Genomic DNA, 13,579 nt, shown 5'->3' on the forward strand with positions numbered 1-13,579 from the left:
AACATTTACATTACATTTAAGACATACAACTGCAATGAAAGTACCAAAAACAATTATGTTACAGTACTATGATACTGTACTGATATTTTCAGACTTTGTTCTTTACTTTATCCGTCTTTATATGTAGAAAATATTACGTTTTCTCCGTAATGTTGTTTCCATAACAACAACAATTTCCTGTCAACTGTCCTTCAAAATAATATATTATATCCTTTTTAGTTTCACAGAACACAAATTGGGTTATTTACATAATATATTTACATGATTTTGTTGTGCAATAAAACAACCCGATGGACACACGATAAAGGAAATGTTCAAATTCGGCTGTGATCGTAGCAACATCGGGCCATTCGTGAGGGCATCTTAAGCCATCGTATGATCGCTGGTGGAGTTTCTCAGGCTCCGGCATCAACTTCGTGAGCGGAGGCAAAATCTTTGGCATGCCAAAAAATTGCCGAAGGACCTTGCGAAGGATCATTTTCGTGTTGAATTCGTGTGTCAATTTTGCCCTTCGTAAGGCCATCGTGAGGGCATCTTGTTATCCTCGGTGCCATCGGGCATTCGCCCCGATCAGAGTGAGTGTGAATGCACCGATGATAACACGAAGATGACACGATTTGACAAGATGCCCTCACGAGTGCCTTACGAAGTTGCCGCTCACGAAGTTGCTGCCGGAGCCTGAGAAACTCCACCGGCGGTCATACGATGGCTTAGATGCCCTCACTAATGGCCCGATGTTGCTACGATCACAGCCGAATTTGAACATTTCCTTTATCGTGTGTCCATCGGGTGTCAATTTCGGGACAGTGTGACAGGGCCTTAAATGAAGACAAAGCAGGTGTTTGAGCCTGTAGAAAGAAGGTTAACATACAACTATCCCACTATTTTTTTATAAAGTGTGAAGACATTGTGCTGATCTAGAGTCAAAGAAAGGAAAGGTTTCTACAGGTTGGTTTTGGCTAGGCTTCACTCTCATTTATTGTATCAACTGTCACCTTGTGCGTAAAATGAAATGGTATATTTAAGATGAACGAAAATGTATTAATTAATTATTGCTACAATATCCTTGTCTTTTAGCTTCTGACTTACTTTCTACATTACCTGTCTCGCTCATTTAAAATGTCATAATATAATAGTAACTATGACAAAGTTTGTGTTTCTTTTGGTTTAATACTCAATGATGTCAGTTTTGTATTAAATCTTGCTGCATTTATACAATCACCGCTGTTTATTTTTAAAGAAAGGAAGTTTAGCATCAGTGATTCACAAGGGCACATTTATTTCCCCCGTGTGAGTGTGTGGGTCCTCACCAGTGAGCTGGTGTAGGTCGGGTCAGAGGTGTCCTCCTCCAGATATCGTGATAATCCAAAGTCAGACACCTTACACACCAAGTTACTGTTCACCAGGATGTTCCGAGCAGCCAGGTCCCTGTGAACATAACTCATTTCCGCCAGGTACCTGGAACATCAAAAGGATTTATTGTTCCGATGTGTGTGTTATCCGTCGCCAGCTACCTGGGCTACTATAAAAAGCTAATGGGATTTAGTGTGTGTGCGTGTTTGTTATCACTGCCAGCCACCTTTGATAAAATAGGAAAGGGATTTTATGTCTGTGTACATGTACACGTTTGTGTGTTATCACAGCCAGATACCTGCAATAAAACACAGATAGGATCTAAAGTGCGTGCGTGTGTATGTGTGTGTGAGAGAGAGAGCAGTGTTTCAAGCTGAAAAGCCTGACAAGTATGTGTGTTCATGTGTGTGTTTTTGTGTGTGAGAGAAAGACATATTTCTAGCTGCTGATGTCAGATTAAGTAGAACACATGCTCAGACAGCATTTTATATATTCACATGAAATCTCAATATGGTAGAATTGGTGTTGTAACTTAAAAACCTTATTTTTACATTATTGAAAATAGTTTCTTCTTCATATTAACAATAAAATGTGTGTGTGTGTGTGTACCTCATTCCAGACGTGATGCCTCTCAGCATACCCACCAGCTGGATCACTGGGAACTGCCCATCATTTTGCTGTAAAACCATAAAGAGTGACAGGATTGTTTTGTTGTTTCTTTTATCAGAATTTGTTCACATTAGTTATTTGAAGAACATCAAATTCAATTCAGTATTACACATAATAAGTCATGATAGGAGATTTAACCATTTCTGAAGGAATTAAACCAGATGACAGTTTCATGTTACAAACATTTAAAAGTGGTTAATCTGAAGTCTTATTCAATAACAGAATTTGAGATTATATCAGACATTTATTTTAAAAGCAACCCAAAGATTATCCAGCAGAAGATGGAAAAACCAACAGAAAGCACACATATCTTTAGGAGCTGCAGGCTTGTTGTTGTTATGAGACATGTTGACGAAACCCAGAACCTTTTTAGCTATTTTACTCTTTTCACCCCATAGGCCAGACAGTGGCCGTCTCTTATACACTTCACTGACAAGCTTTTGATGCTCCTCTGGCCTAATCCTCTGCAGAGAAAACACAAACACACACACACACACACACACACACACACACACACACACACACACACACACACACACACACACACACACACACACACACACACACACACACACACACACACACACACACACACACACACACACACACACACACACACACACACACACACACACACACACACACACACACACACACACACACACACACACACACGGTCTAGAGGCTGCAAGATGGTCACGCAAGGACAGCAACACCATTGTGATCGATCAATGTGTGTGCGTGAATGAGTCAGCGGATGATTTCTGAGTCAAAAGGGGTCACGCTGTGAGAACCAAACATGAAGAAAGGAAAGGAGGGAAGGATCAAAGGGACAGACACACTGACAGACAGACGTGCAGGAAGAGGAGGAAGGAGCTCAGGAAGGGAGAGAGAGGAGGAGAAGAGGAGGAGGATTTACTGTCTTTTCCCCATTCCTTCTCAACTTTGTTCCCGTTTGGGCGTTTAGGGGATTGTACTTTATGTGATTTTTGACCAAAGATAAATGTGCTCATAGATTCGGCAAGAACATTATATGAACACGTACAGTATTTCAGTGCTTCTTAACTATTTCACAAACATGATGTTAATGGTCACTTCATTATTCATACATATTTTCTTCAACACCTTTAATTTGTTTGAAAAATGACAGCTACTGTATACAACCTTGTGTTGGAAAGAATGTAAAAGTGCTGTCTCATAACTCCCAAGCTCACTACGGTGCTTTCATTCGTACCATAAGACTACAAATGCTGATGAGGAAAATTTGACAAAATGTAAAGATCCAAAATAAGGTGGTAAAATGTTTGATAAATAAATCCTACAAATACTCTTTTACAAATCCAAGGCAGCACAGCAAGCTCAATTTGCTGATGAGGACTGTGTGAAGCTCACAAATACTCAAATATAAGTCTGCTAGCTGTTTCCGAGATCAAGAATTAAATTTCAAACTCAACTGTTTTTTAGACGTTTAGATCAAGCTTACTACAATATTCATTCTTTTATTGGATAGACTTTCAAAAGCTTCTCTTAACATATATTTAAAAGAAGCTTTTTATCAATATTATAACATAAGCTATTGTTTTAAACATGTCTTATCTATTTCAAAAATAAATGTATATATTATGTATTTTTATTTATAATTTCTGATTAGATTTGCCTCCTTGCATTCCCGATGTTTGTGATTTGTGGTTCAAGCAGAGTAATTAGGCGCATTCACACTGCGGTACTTTTCCCACAAAGGTTCATGCGAACTTAGTTCATGCGAACTCTTTAGTTCGCATGAACTAAGTTCAGATCGCGTTCACACCGGAAAAAGTCCCTGGGGGTGGATTAGGCAAATGAAGCCGCTGACGTCACTTCTTCTTCTTCTGCTTTGGGTTTACTGGCAGCTTCTACTGAAGCCTTCCGAGTAAATCGCCAGAACGCCGACACCTCCTCATCTCCACCGCTCCCATGTTTTATTTTGTGTTGCCATAAGCTAGTCTCTCTGCGTTTCTGCGCTGGGCTAATGCTAATAATGCTAATGCGAGGATAATAAAATGGCGGCTTCACAAAACTTTTTGGGAGTTTTACGGGGCGTGGTTTGCAATCCGCCCAGCCAATCAGAAATATAGCTATTTTCTCACAAAAGAGCCGCTCGAAAGTCCCTGCTCTCTAGCAGGGACTTTCGAGGGGGTAAAAAGGTTCGCATGAACTAATTTTAGTACCGGCTCTTTTTGGTGTGAACGCGATCATGAACTAAGTTCGCATGAACCTTTGTGGGAAAAGTACCGCAGTGTGAATGCGCCTCTTATTTCTGCCCTTCCTCTGCACAACATTAAAAAAAAAATTAAGAAAATATATGTGTTTCAATTAGGGCTGTCAAACGATTACAAATTTTAATCAGATTAATCACAGCTTAAAAATTAATTAATCATGATTAATCACCATTCGAATTATGTCCAAAATATGCCATTTATTTATGTATATTGTTGTGGGAATGGAAAGATAAATGAAAGAAGGCGGATATATCTATTTATGTTTATTATAAAAAATGTCTGCATGTCAAAATGAAAGACAACCCACACACCTATCAATCATCAAACCGTGGGGTCTTAATTCACTACGTGTTGATTTCTATCAACGGGGGAGTACTTCAGGAAAGTCGACAGAGGGGGGGGGGGCGCTAGTGGAGTACTTCGTGACCACAGAGTGTGAACGTTGTGATCAGCTGTTTTAGCGCAGTTCTCCAGTGAAGGGGGGAGTCTCCCTCCGCAGCCGGTTGGCGTAGTTTTGGCACAGTTCCGTTGTACAGACCGACGTTAACAGCTCCCTGTCTGTGCACGTCCGGTGATCTAACCGCCTTCTGGAAAAGCTTCACAAGTACGTCGGTACGCAAATGCGCTTTGTGACACAAGTGACGGTACGCATTTCAGATTACGCACATAACCTGCGTACCAGTTATGTGCACCCCTGTACCAGAGCCATATTATTACTATTATATGGCTCTGTCTGCCCTGAACTACAGCAAATGTATTCTCTGTCGGGACTTCCTGCAACAACACCACGCCGTTATCAAAGATGTTCTATTGAGAAGACGATCACTACGTGACAAAAGTTTTCAAAACCGTGGCTACTGAAATCAATCTTACTAACTGCTGTCTGTGCAATTTACTCCGCGCGAGTTGGCAGACTTTATTTTGCTTACTTTAACATCATTTTTCATGGTGGGGCTAAGCCATTTCTTGGTATGGGTGTAGCCTACCCCAGCCATACCCTGGCGCTGCCACTGGTGGCACGTATGGGGCGGGCCATTCTGCACATGCGTTAAATGCGTTAAATATTTCAACGCAATTAATTCAAAAAATTAATTACCGCCGTTAACGCGATAATTTTGACAGCACTAGTTTCAATATAACATAACATGCAGCAGTACACTGTTAAAATGGTTATATCTGTTTGTATCTGTGTGTACAGGTGTGTGTTTTTTACCCTGAGAAATGAATCAAGAGCTCCGTTTTCCATGAACTCTGTGATGATCATCGTGGGCCTGCTCTTGGTGACCACGCCCTCCAGTCTGATGATGTTCGGTTGGTCAAACTGGCCCATGATGGATGCCTCGGACAGGAAGTCCCTCCTCTGCCTCTCAGAGAAGCCGACCTTCAGGGTCTTTATGGCCACAGGAATCTCTTTCTTCCCGAGCGGCTTCAGGCGACCTTTGTACACCTCCCCAAACTCACCTGAGGAAAACAAAAACATGAAATTAAAGTATCCTGTCCAAGAGCAAATTAAAAAAGGTACAGTATACACATACAGTTTATGACTGTTCAGATGTTCAAACCATTTAGTGACCATTCATTATTCAAATCCCCCTTCAATGAGACCAGAAGCAGCATATTGTCCTTTACCGCAGAGAGGTGTTAAACACATAAACACTCTCAGTGGTGGGAGCTGCCCTCTGCACGCTCAAACTGATCTGAGCAGCTTTGCTCGAGCAGATTGTGGTCGAGGGCTTTGCTCAAGGGGACATTGATGGTATTTTTGCAGACCAAAAGAACAACAGAGTTGAATCCCCTCAAAAGCTCGTCTCAGGGGTAAGAAAAGGTTTGTAGCAAAGGTGGCAAACAAGATAAAAGGGACAATGCCATTATAATTGTGAAGGTGGCTTTGCACACCGCATCTGATCTGGGTTAAACAAAGGCAGCAAGCAACTGTAATGAAACACATTTTTACATAAAACAAAGGTTAATCTGTGCCTGCAGTTTAATTTGTCAAAAGCATGTTCTACCCCTGTTCATGTGCCCTGAAACATCAATTTTATTTTGTTGTGCTCACATAGGATACCATCTTTTTTGTTAGCTATGGAGGTTAGTAGGCATTTGCTGCCTGAGAAGTGAGCAGGAGTCAGATAGGACTATTATAATGTTTACTCTACAGTATTACAACCTTTCATTATACAGTAATGATATCATCAGTGTTGTTGACGACTCTAAGTTTGTGTTATTATTATTGATCCGAACTCAATCGTCAGACAATGCTTTCCTGTTTTTCCGAACGGTAACACTGGAAGGCTGACAATCATATAGGCCGTCATTGTCATTCAAATACAGGGATAAAGGTGGGCATGTTCAGACCTTCATAGTATTGCAAAAGGTTGTTAACTTTAAATGGAAAAGAGGAATGGCAATGAGAGAAGAGAAAGGGGAGTTCAAACCCTGGCTCAATTATCACCTCCCCACAGTTGGATTGAAGAGGGTGTGCATTTCAGATAATTAGGGTCCAGAAACTCCAGAAATAGTCAGGGTATCCCCCCTCCTCTACAATGTGATACTATAAATCATCGCAATTAATTAAACATGTTCAAGGTGATGTTACCGTGATGTTACCCATTTGTTTGTGGACTACAGTTTTGATGCCTCGACGGCTGTCACCCAGTTGGCTTTTCGGTATAAGTAATTACACACGAGAGCGGAGCAAATTACAACTGAAAACTGAACATTTTAGGCAAACAAAATGTAACTTAATTAGCTGAAAACACATATTGGAACGGGTTAAAGTTGTAAGTCAAAAATATGGGAAAAAAACAGCAACATATCAATACAAAAAGTAAAGCCTTTGCTGCTTTATCATCTAATTTTTATTATAAACCAAACCATCATTTACAAAATGAACATCATTCTGTATTAATGCATACTTTAAACTAGCAATTTAGAACATCACTTTGTCATACAAATAATAACTGCAGTAACAGTTCAAGTAAGCAAAAGGGCAGTTTTCTCATAGACTTCCATACAATAGGACAATCGGAAATTGGAGTTGACCTCTGCTGGCAGTAAGAATGCCGATCTGAGCCACTTCACACTGGCTTTATTTTTCAGAGCCCAGAGGTTGCCGCTTGGTTGGACGCATCAGTGCAGTGTCCATACTTGCCAACCCCCCCGATTTTCGCGGGAGACTCCCGATTTCATTGCCCTCTCCCGGTTTCCTCCCGGGGTCATATTTCTCCCGATTTCTGACCAAATCAGATTTACTCAGAACTGCTTCCACTCTGACTTTAATACAGCTACACCATTGTTTGGTTTCCATGGTAGCGCACGCAACTGAAAGTCTGAGAGGGTGAGGAAGATAGTCACAGAAAACAGAACAACAATCGACTACTCTACCCTCTGCTCACTCCTTTCCTGTAAAATACAGGTCCAGCCCAACCACACATATGCTCCATCAAGGATGGTGCTACAGGCCGCAAGGCAGTGCACTTACAACTACAAAGCATGTTAATGTTAATCTAATACAGCTCCGGCTAACCCTAACCCTCCTTTCACCCACACACTGACCTCCTTTTCCCCTCTCTCTCCAAGTGAAGTTCTTACCCTCATTACCTCTGCCCGCCCTACCACCTGTCCTCTGGACCCGATCCCTTCAAACCTCCTTCAGACTATCGCTCCTGATATTCTACCGTTTCTCACCCATTTCATCAACACTTCTCTAACTTCTGGTCACTTTCCAAACAGTCTCAAGGAGGCAAGAGTAAACCCTCTCCTAAAGAAACCCACTCTCAACCCGTCAGATGTTATAAACTACAGGCCTGTCTCTCTCCTCCCGTTCCTGTCTAAAACACTTGAACGCACTGTCTTTAGATAACTCTCCTGCTATCTCCGTCAGAACAACCTTCTGGATCCGCACCAGTCTGGTTTCAAGGCAGGTCACTCCACAGAAACTGCCCTCCTTGCTGTCACTGAGGAACTGCACACTGCTAAAGCAGCCTCCCTCTCCTCTGTCATCATCCTTTTGGACCCGTCTGCTGCATTCGACACGGTGAACCATCAGATCCTCCTTCGCACTGTCCAAGAACTTGGAGTTTCAGGCTCTGCACTTTCCCTCCTCACCTCATACCTCAAAGACCGCACCTACAGGGTTACTTGGAGAGGGTCCGAGTCCGACCCTTGTCAATTAACTACAGGGGTCCCTCAGGGCTCTGTTCTTGGTCCCCTCCTCTTCTCCTTGTACACAAACTCGCTCGGATCAGTCATTAGCCAGCATGGTTTTTCATACCACTGCTACGCTGACGACACCCAATTAATTCTGTCCTTTCCCCGCTCAGAGGCCCAGGTCGTCGCATCTCTGCTTGTCTAGCTGACATCTCTCAGTGGATGTCTGATCATCACCTCAAGCTCAACCTTGACAAGACTGAACTGCTTTTCCTTCCGGAAAAAGATTGTCCCACTCTTGACCTAACAATCAACATTGGCACCTCTGTTGTTTCCCCGACTCAGACTGCAAGGAATCTGAGTGTGACCCTAGATAACAACCTGTCCTTCACTGCAAACATCGCTGCTGCAACCCGCTGCTGCAGATACACGCTTTACAACATCAGGAGGATACGTCCCCAGCTGACCCAGAAAGCGACGCAGGTTCTGGTCCAGGCTCTCGTCATCTCACGCCTAGACTACTGCAACTCCCTCCTGGCTGGTCTACCTGCATGTGCCACCCGACCTCTGCAGCTCATCCAGAATGAAGCTGCTCGCCTGGTCTTCAACCGTCCTAAATTCTCCCACACCACGCCGCTCCTCCGCTCCCTCCACTGGCTTCCGATAACTGCTAGAATCCATTTCAAGACAATGGTACTTGCGTACCATGCTGCGAATGGATTTGGCCCTTCCTACATCCAGGACATGGTTAAACCGTACACCCCAGCACGTGCACTCCGCTCTGCATCAACCAAACGGCTCGCTGCACCATCGCTGTGAAGGGGACCCAAGTTCCCATCAGCAAAAACACGTGGGTTTGCTATCCTGGCTCCAAAATGGTGGAATGAGCTCCCCATTGACATTAGCACAGCAGATAGCTTACACACCTTCCGGCGCAGACTGAGAACTCATCTCTTTCGACTCCACTTCGAGCGATAGAACTATTAACAAAGCACTTGTATACTAATAAAGGGCTGGCTTATCTAAAGCCAGTTGAGTAGCACTTGAAATGTTTTTGCTCTATGAAGCCTGATGTACTTATATGATTCTGTTTTATTCAAGTTTGTATTTTGTTGGTCGAACGCACTTATTGTAATTCGCTTTGGATAAAAGCGTCAGCTAAATGCAATGTAATGTAATGTAATTGCTTTCTAAAGCAATTATGTTGATCTGTAAATTGGTTGGTCATGGTTGGTTACAAAATATGAACTCTTCGACTCAGTGTGCAGAACATGTCCTACAGAGCTGGAGAAACAGATGTCTTTTGGAAAAATAAATGCAGCCATATGCTGCTTGGGGACATGAAAATTGAATATCGCTTCAAAATAAAAGTCCTCATCTCAGAGATATAAATCATGTGTGAATAATGGATGAGTGATGGGAATTGGATGACAGGCTGTGTCGTCCTGTCTCACTGTGATCTCTGCTCCACATCTCACCGCTCATTAAAACACAGCTGAAGGAGAGAGGGAAGGAGAGAAGGAAGGAGAATAGAATGAGTGTGTGGGGAATAAAGAAAGACTGAAGGATGGAAATCAGACAGTGTTGATAATATGCAAAAAGGGGGGAGGAAGAATGGAGAAATAGACCGAGGAATGAAAACAGCAAAAAGAAAAAGGCATGTTCAGGTGACATCTCACTTTATTTTCCTCTGAAATAGATTCAATCGAGGAGGAGATGAGAATTCTAAAAAAATATTCCTGTTTTTTATTCCAAAATGTTGTCTTGAATCCACTGTATTTCAATACACACTGTGATTAAATAAACAGGCCTGTCAGGTTATATATCATTGGTCCTCCATAAATTCAAGTGTTTCAGGATTTAAATAAAGTGCTTTTTGATGAATCACAGTTCTTACAATGTGAGTGATAGTAATAAGGAGAGTGGAAAAGAGGGAGAGGAGGAGGGAGTGAGGTGAGTTATTTTTATCATCTCCTTAGGGTGATCTATTCTTTTATCTTCCCTCCGCAATGTGTTGTTCCCCCTTGGTTCTTTGTTTTAGCATTTCTCTATATGCAAACAAACTCTAAAACTCCAGAGGCGCTGAATTACACAGAGAGAGATGAAGATAAGAGGAAGTATCAAAGAAATAGAGAAAGAAGAACAAAAAGGAGAAGAGAAGGAGGAGCTGCGGATACACTTTTACTTTCTATCGCAGCTGGATGGGAGAGATTCAACCGTTTAAGGGCTCAAAGTCCGACCACATTTCATATCACACAGGCTCATATTTTCCTCTCCCTCCCCGTCGTTCTCATCCCTCCTCTGTCACCTCTGGCTGAGGTGACAAACCTTTCCCTGAGAGAAATAAAGCGAGAAACGGAGGGATTACGGAAAGCATTCTCAGAGTGACTCAACAGACCAAAGCTCTTACTCTCAGCGGTGAGGGTCTGAATCTGGTTGTGACCTTTACCAGCCCGAGTGCCATGGCCATTTGGGATTGGTTGATTTTGGGCCAAAGTAGAACAAAAAAGTTATAAGGTAATTGGGGGATGACTTTACAGTTAACCCTGTAAGGCCCCCGTTTGTAATTTTACAACAGTACTTTTAAGTAAAAAAGTGAGAAAATGTTTTTTTAAGACTACATTTACATAGTCAAAAGGTCCTTTTGTTCAGCCTCACAATGCTATTGGGTATTAAATGTGTTTATAGGTCCTGCCCTCTGGCCATACACTCGCACAACTTCCAAATCTTCAAACGAGCAACATCTCTTTGTTCTCATTCATAACACTCCGTTCGATGTCTCACTATGGGATGCGCCTCATCGCGGAGCAAACAGAAGCATCAATCTCATTACGCCAATCCTGATTGGCTGGTGATCTTGACGTCAGCGTCAGGGGAAATCACCCCCTATAAGTAGCTTGCGCCACAACACATGCGTCATTCAAACACCTCTTCTCGCTTCAGAGCACATCTCACAGTAGCCGGGCAAGCTTCACTGTCCACAGACTGAACCCAAATACCCATTTCGGTCGACGGGCGCTCGCCGGCTACTCCTTCTGCTTCGCAGGAAGACGGTAGTACTAATGCTGTTAGTATTTAAAATCGACCTCGCCCTTCTCTTCCCGGGAAAGTAAGGTAGGTCTGATTTTTTTAAGCTAGCAGCACAACTGTTGCTAGCTCGCTCCCTTTCTACAGACACCACGGTAGCGAGGACGTTTTTTCTTTTCTCTTCTCCACGGAGGGGAAAAGGATTAAAAAGGAGCATACTGCCACACCAGTCAGTATTCTCCGGGAATAAAAGACCCACACCGTCCTTTTTCTCCGGATTAAGGACAAGGTGGTAATACCTTTTTCTCCGGTCCCACCTGTCGAGAGCGGGCCCTCTCCACGCCACGAGGCGACCAAGATGGACGCCCCTCTCCCTCACACCAGAGGAGTCAGGGACTCGGTGGCTCGACAGGTCTGTTCGTCCTGCCTCGGGCTGGAACACGCCCGAGGCGCGATCGACAACCCCGGCTCATGCGGACATTGTGTCCGCTTCACCGTTAAGAGCCTCCGCCGACGGTTAGCAAGACAAGCTAGCCTGTCGGAACAGGACCCCCCCCCCATGTCCACGGACCCGCAGTCAAGACATGGGGGCGTCCACCACAGAGAGTGAACCCCTCTCTCCGTGTCGGTCTGGGGCTCACTATCTGCTATGGCTATAGAACCGGAATCCCGCGCCCTGGCAGGCCGGGACCCGGTGACGGCAAGACACGTGGGAACGGTTTCCCGCGCTCCACCAAGCTGGGGCTCCCGGTTAGACCTCACCATGGTCTCACCCGCGGAGGATGTCCTCGGGCTGGACTACGAGGAGGACGAAGAGGAGGATGCCTTGGCGTTCCTCCTGTCCGAATCGGATGAACAAGAAGAGGACACCTTCATGTCACCGGCTCAGGCTGCAAAGCCTGAGGCAAGTGCTGCTCTCCCGGGCGATAGTCAAGGAGACCTCCAGGTCCCGCTACGAGGGGAAACACGAGGGGAAACACCTTCCCCAAGCAGCGGGCAAAAAGAGGCAACTCCTCCCGGTCTTCCCGGAAATGTTGGATGAAGTGTCGGTCTCAACAAGGTCCCAATCCAGGGTGCCTCCTCCCTAGACTGCGACGGAATGGAGAAGCTCGGCCTGCTCCGCATGCCGCCCATGGAACCGCTAGTAGCGGCCCACCTTCTGCCGAAGGTGGGCCCGTCACCAAGCAGGAACCCCACGCTGCCAGCAAAGTTGGACCGTTTTCAGTCAGCAATGACTGAAAAGTCCTACAAAGCTGCAGCGTTGTCCGCCAGGGCCCTGAATGTGTCCTCGCTGCTAACCGCCTACCAAGCGGAGCTATGCGAGGACCTGTCGGGTAACCCGGGGGCAGCCACTCTGGATGAGATGGCAGCGGTCACGGACATTTGTCTCTGTGTCCAACGCTGCGCCGTCCAGGCCACGGGCAAGGTAATGGGGATCATGGTGGTGCAGGAAAGAGCGAGATGGCTCAACCTCACCACTCTCCCAGACCGGGAAAAGGAGGATGTGCTGGATATGCCCATCGTTCCCGAGGGAATTTTCGGCTCCGCTCTCGCCTCCATGCAAAGGAGGTGTGAGACGAAAAAGAGGGAGGACGAGGCACTCCACCTCTGCCTCCCTCGAAGGGTCTAGCCGCTGCTTTCGCAGCAGCAGTCCTCTGCCCAGGCTGCCTCGAACTCTGCTCGGTTTAAAGCACCGAAGTCGCAGAGGCAGCAGCCCACCCCGAGTCCCCAGCCCAGGCTGGAGACAAGGGCAAGCTGGCCTAGAAATTCTCCGGTTCCGGCTGCAGCTCAGGCTCAGCCAACCCAGAATTTCGGCCAGCAGTTGAGAAAGAAGAAGCGAGCGGCGTGACAGCCCCTCCTTCTTCCCTCCGTGAATGTGTTCCCGCCGCCTCGAGAGATGCCTAAACACCATCCTCAAGTCCGCACAAACACATATCACACGTTGATTGATTCCTCTGTCATAAAACATTTGCCGCTGACGCATCCAGGCTTCAGGCCGAGGGCGCAGCTCAAAAAAGATGAAAAGAAAATCAATAAAACCAAATCTCAGCTGGCTCTAAAGAGCATACAGCAGGAGATACTCACGACATCTGCCTGGATTTCTTAAAACAGTTACACATTAT

General features: G+C 44.8%; 1 protein-coding gene across 1 annotated transcript in view; it reads right to left on the reverse strand.

Annotated features, from left to right (window-relative positions):
- Positions 1 to 13,579, reverse strand: part of LOC117445655 (ephrin type-B receptor 1-like) — a 115,708-nt gene that overhangs the window by 16,617 nt on the left and 85,512 nt on the right. Inside the window, exons 14-16 of the mRNA XM_034081430.2 lie at positions 5,494 to 5,741; positions 1,963 to 2,030; positions 1,311 to 1,458 (exon numbers count right to left, since the gene is read on the reverse strand). Of these exons, the coding sequence (XP_033937321.1) occupies positions 1,311 to 1,458; positions 1,963 to 2,030; positions 5,494 to 5,741 (464 nt within the window). The remainder of the gene's footprint in view (positions 1 to 1,310; positions 1,459 to 1,962; positions 2,031 to 5,493; positions 5,742 to 13,579) is intronic.

Source organism: Pseudochaenichthys georgianus, chromosome 4 (genome assembly GCF_902827115.2).
Source record: "Pseudochaenichthys georgianus chromosome 4, fPseGeo1.2, whole genome shotgun sequence".
NCBI lineage: Eukaryota > Metazoa > Chordata > Actinopteri > Perciformes > Channichthyidae > Pseudochaenichthys > Pseudochaenichthys georgianus.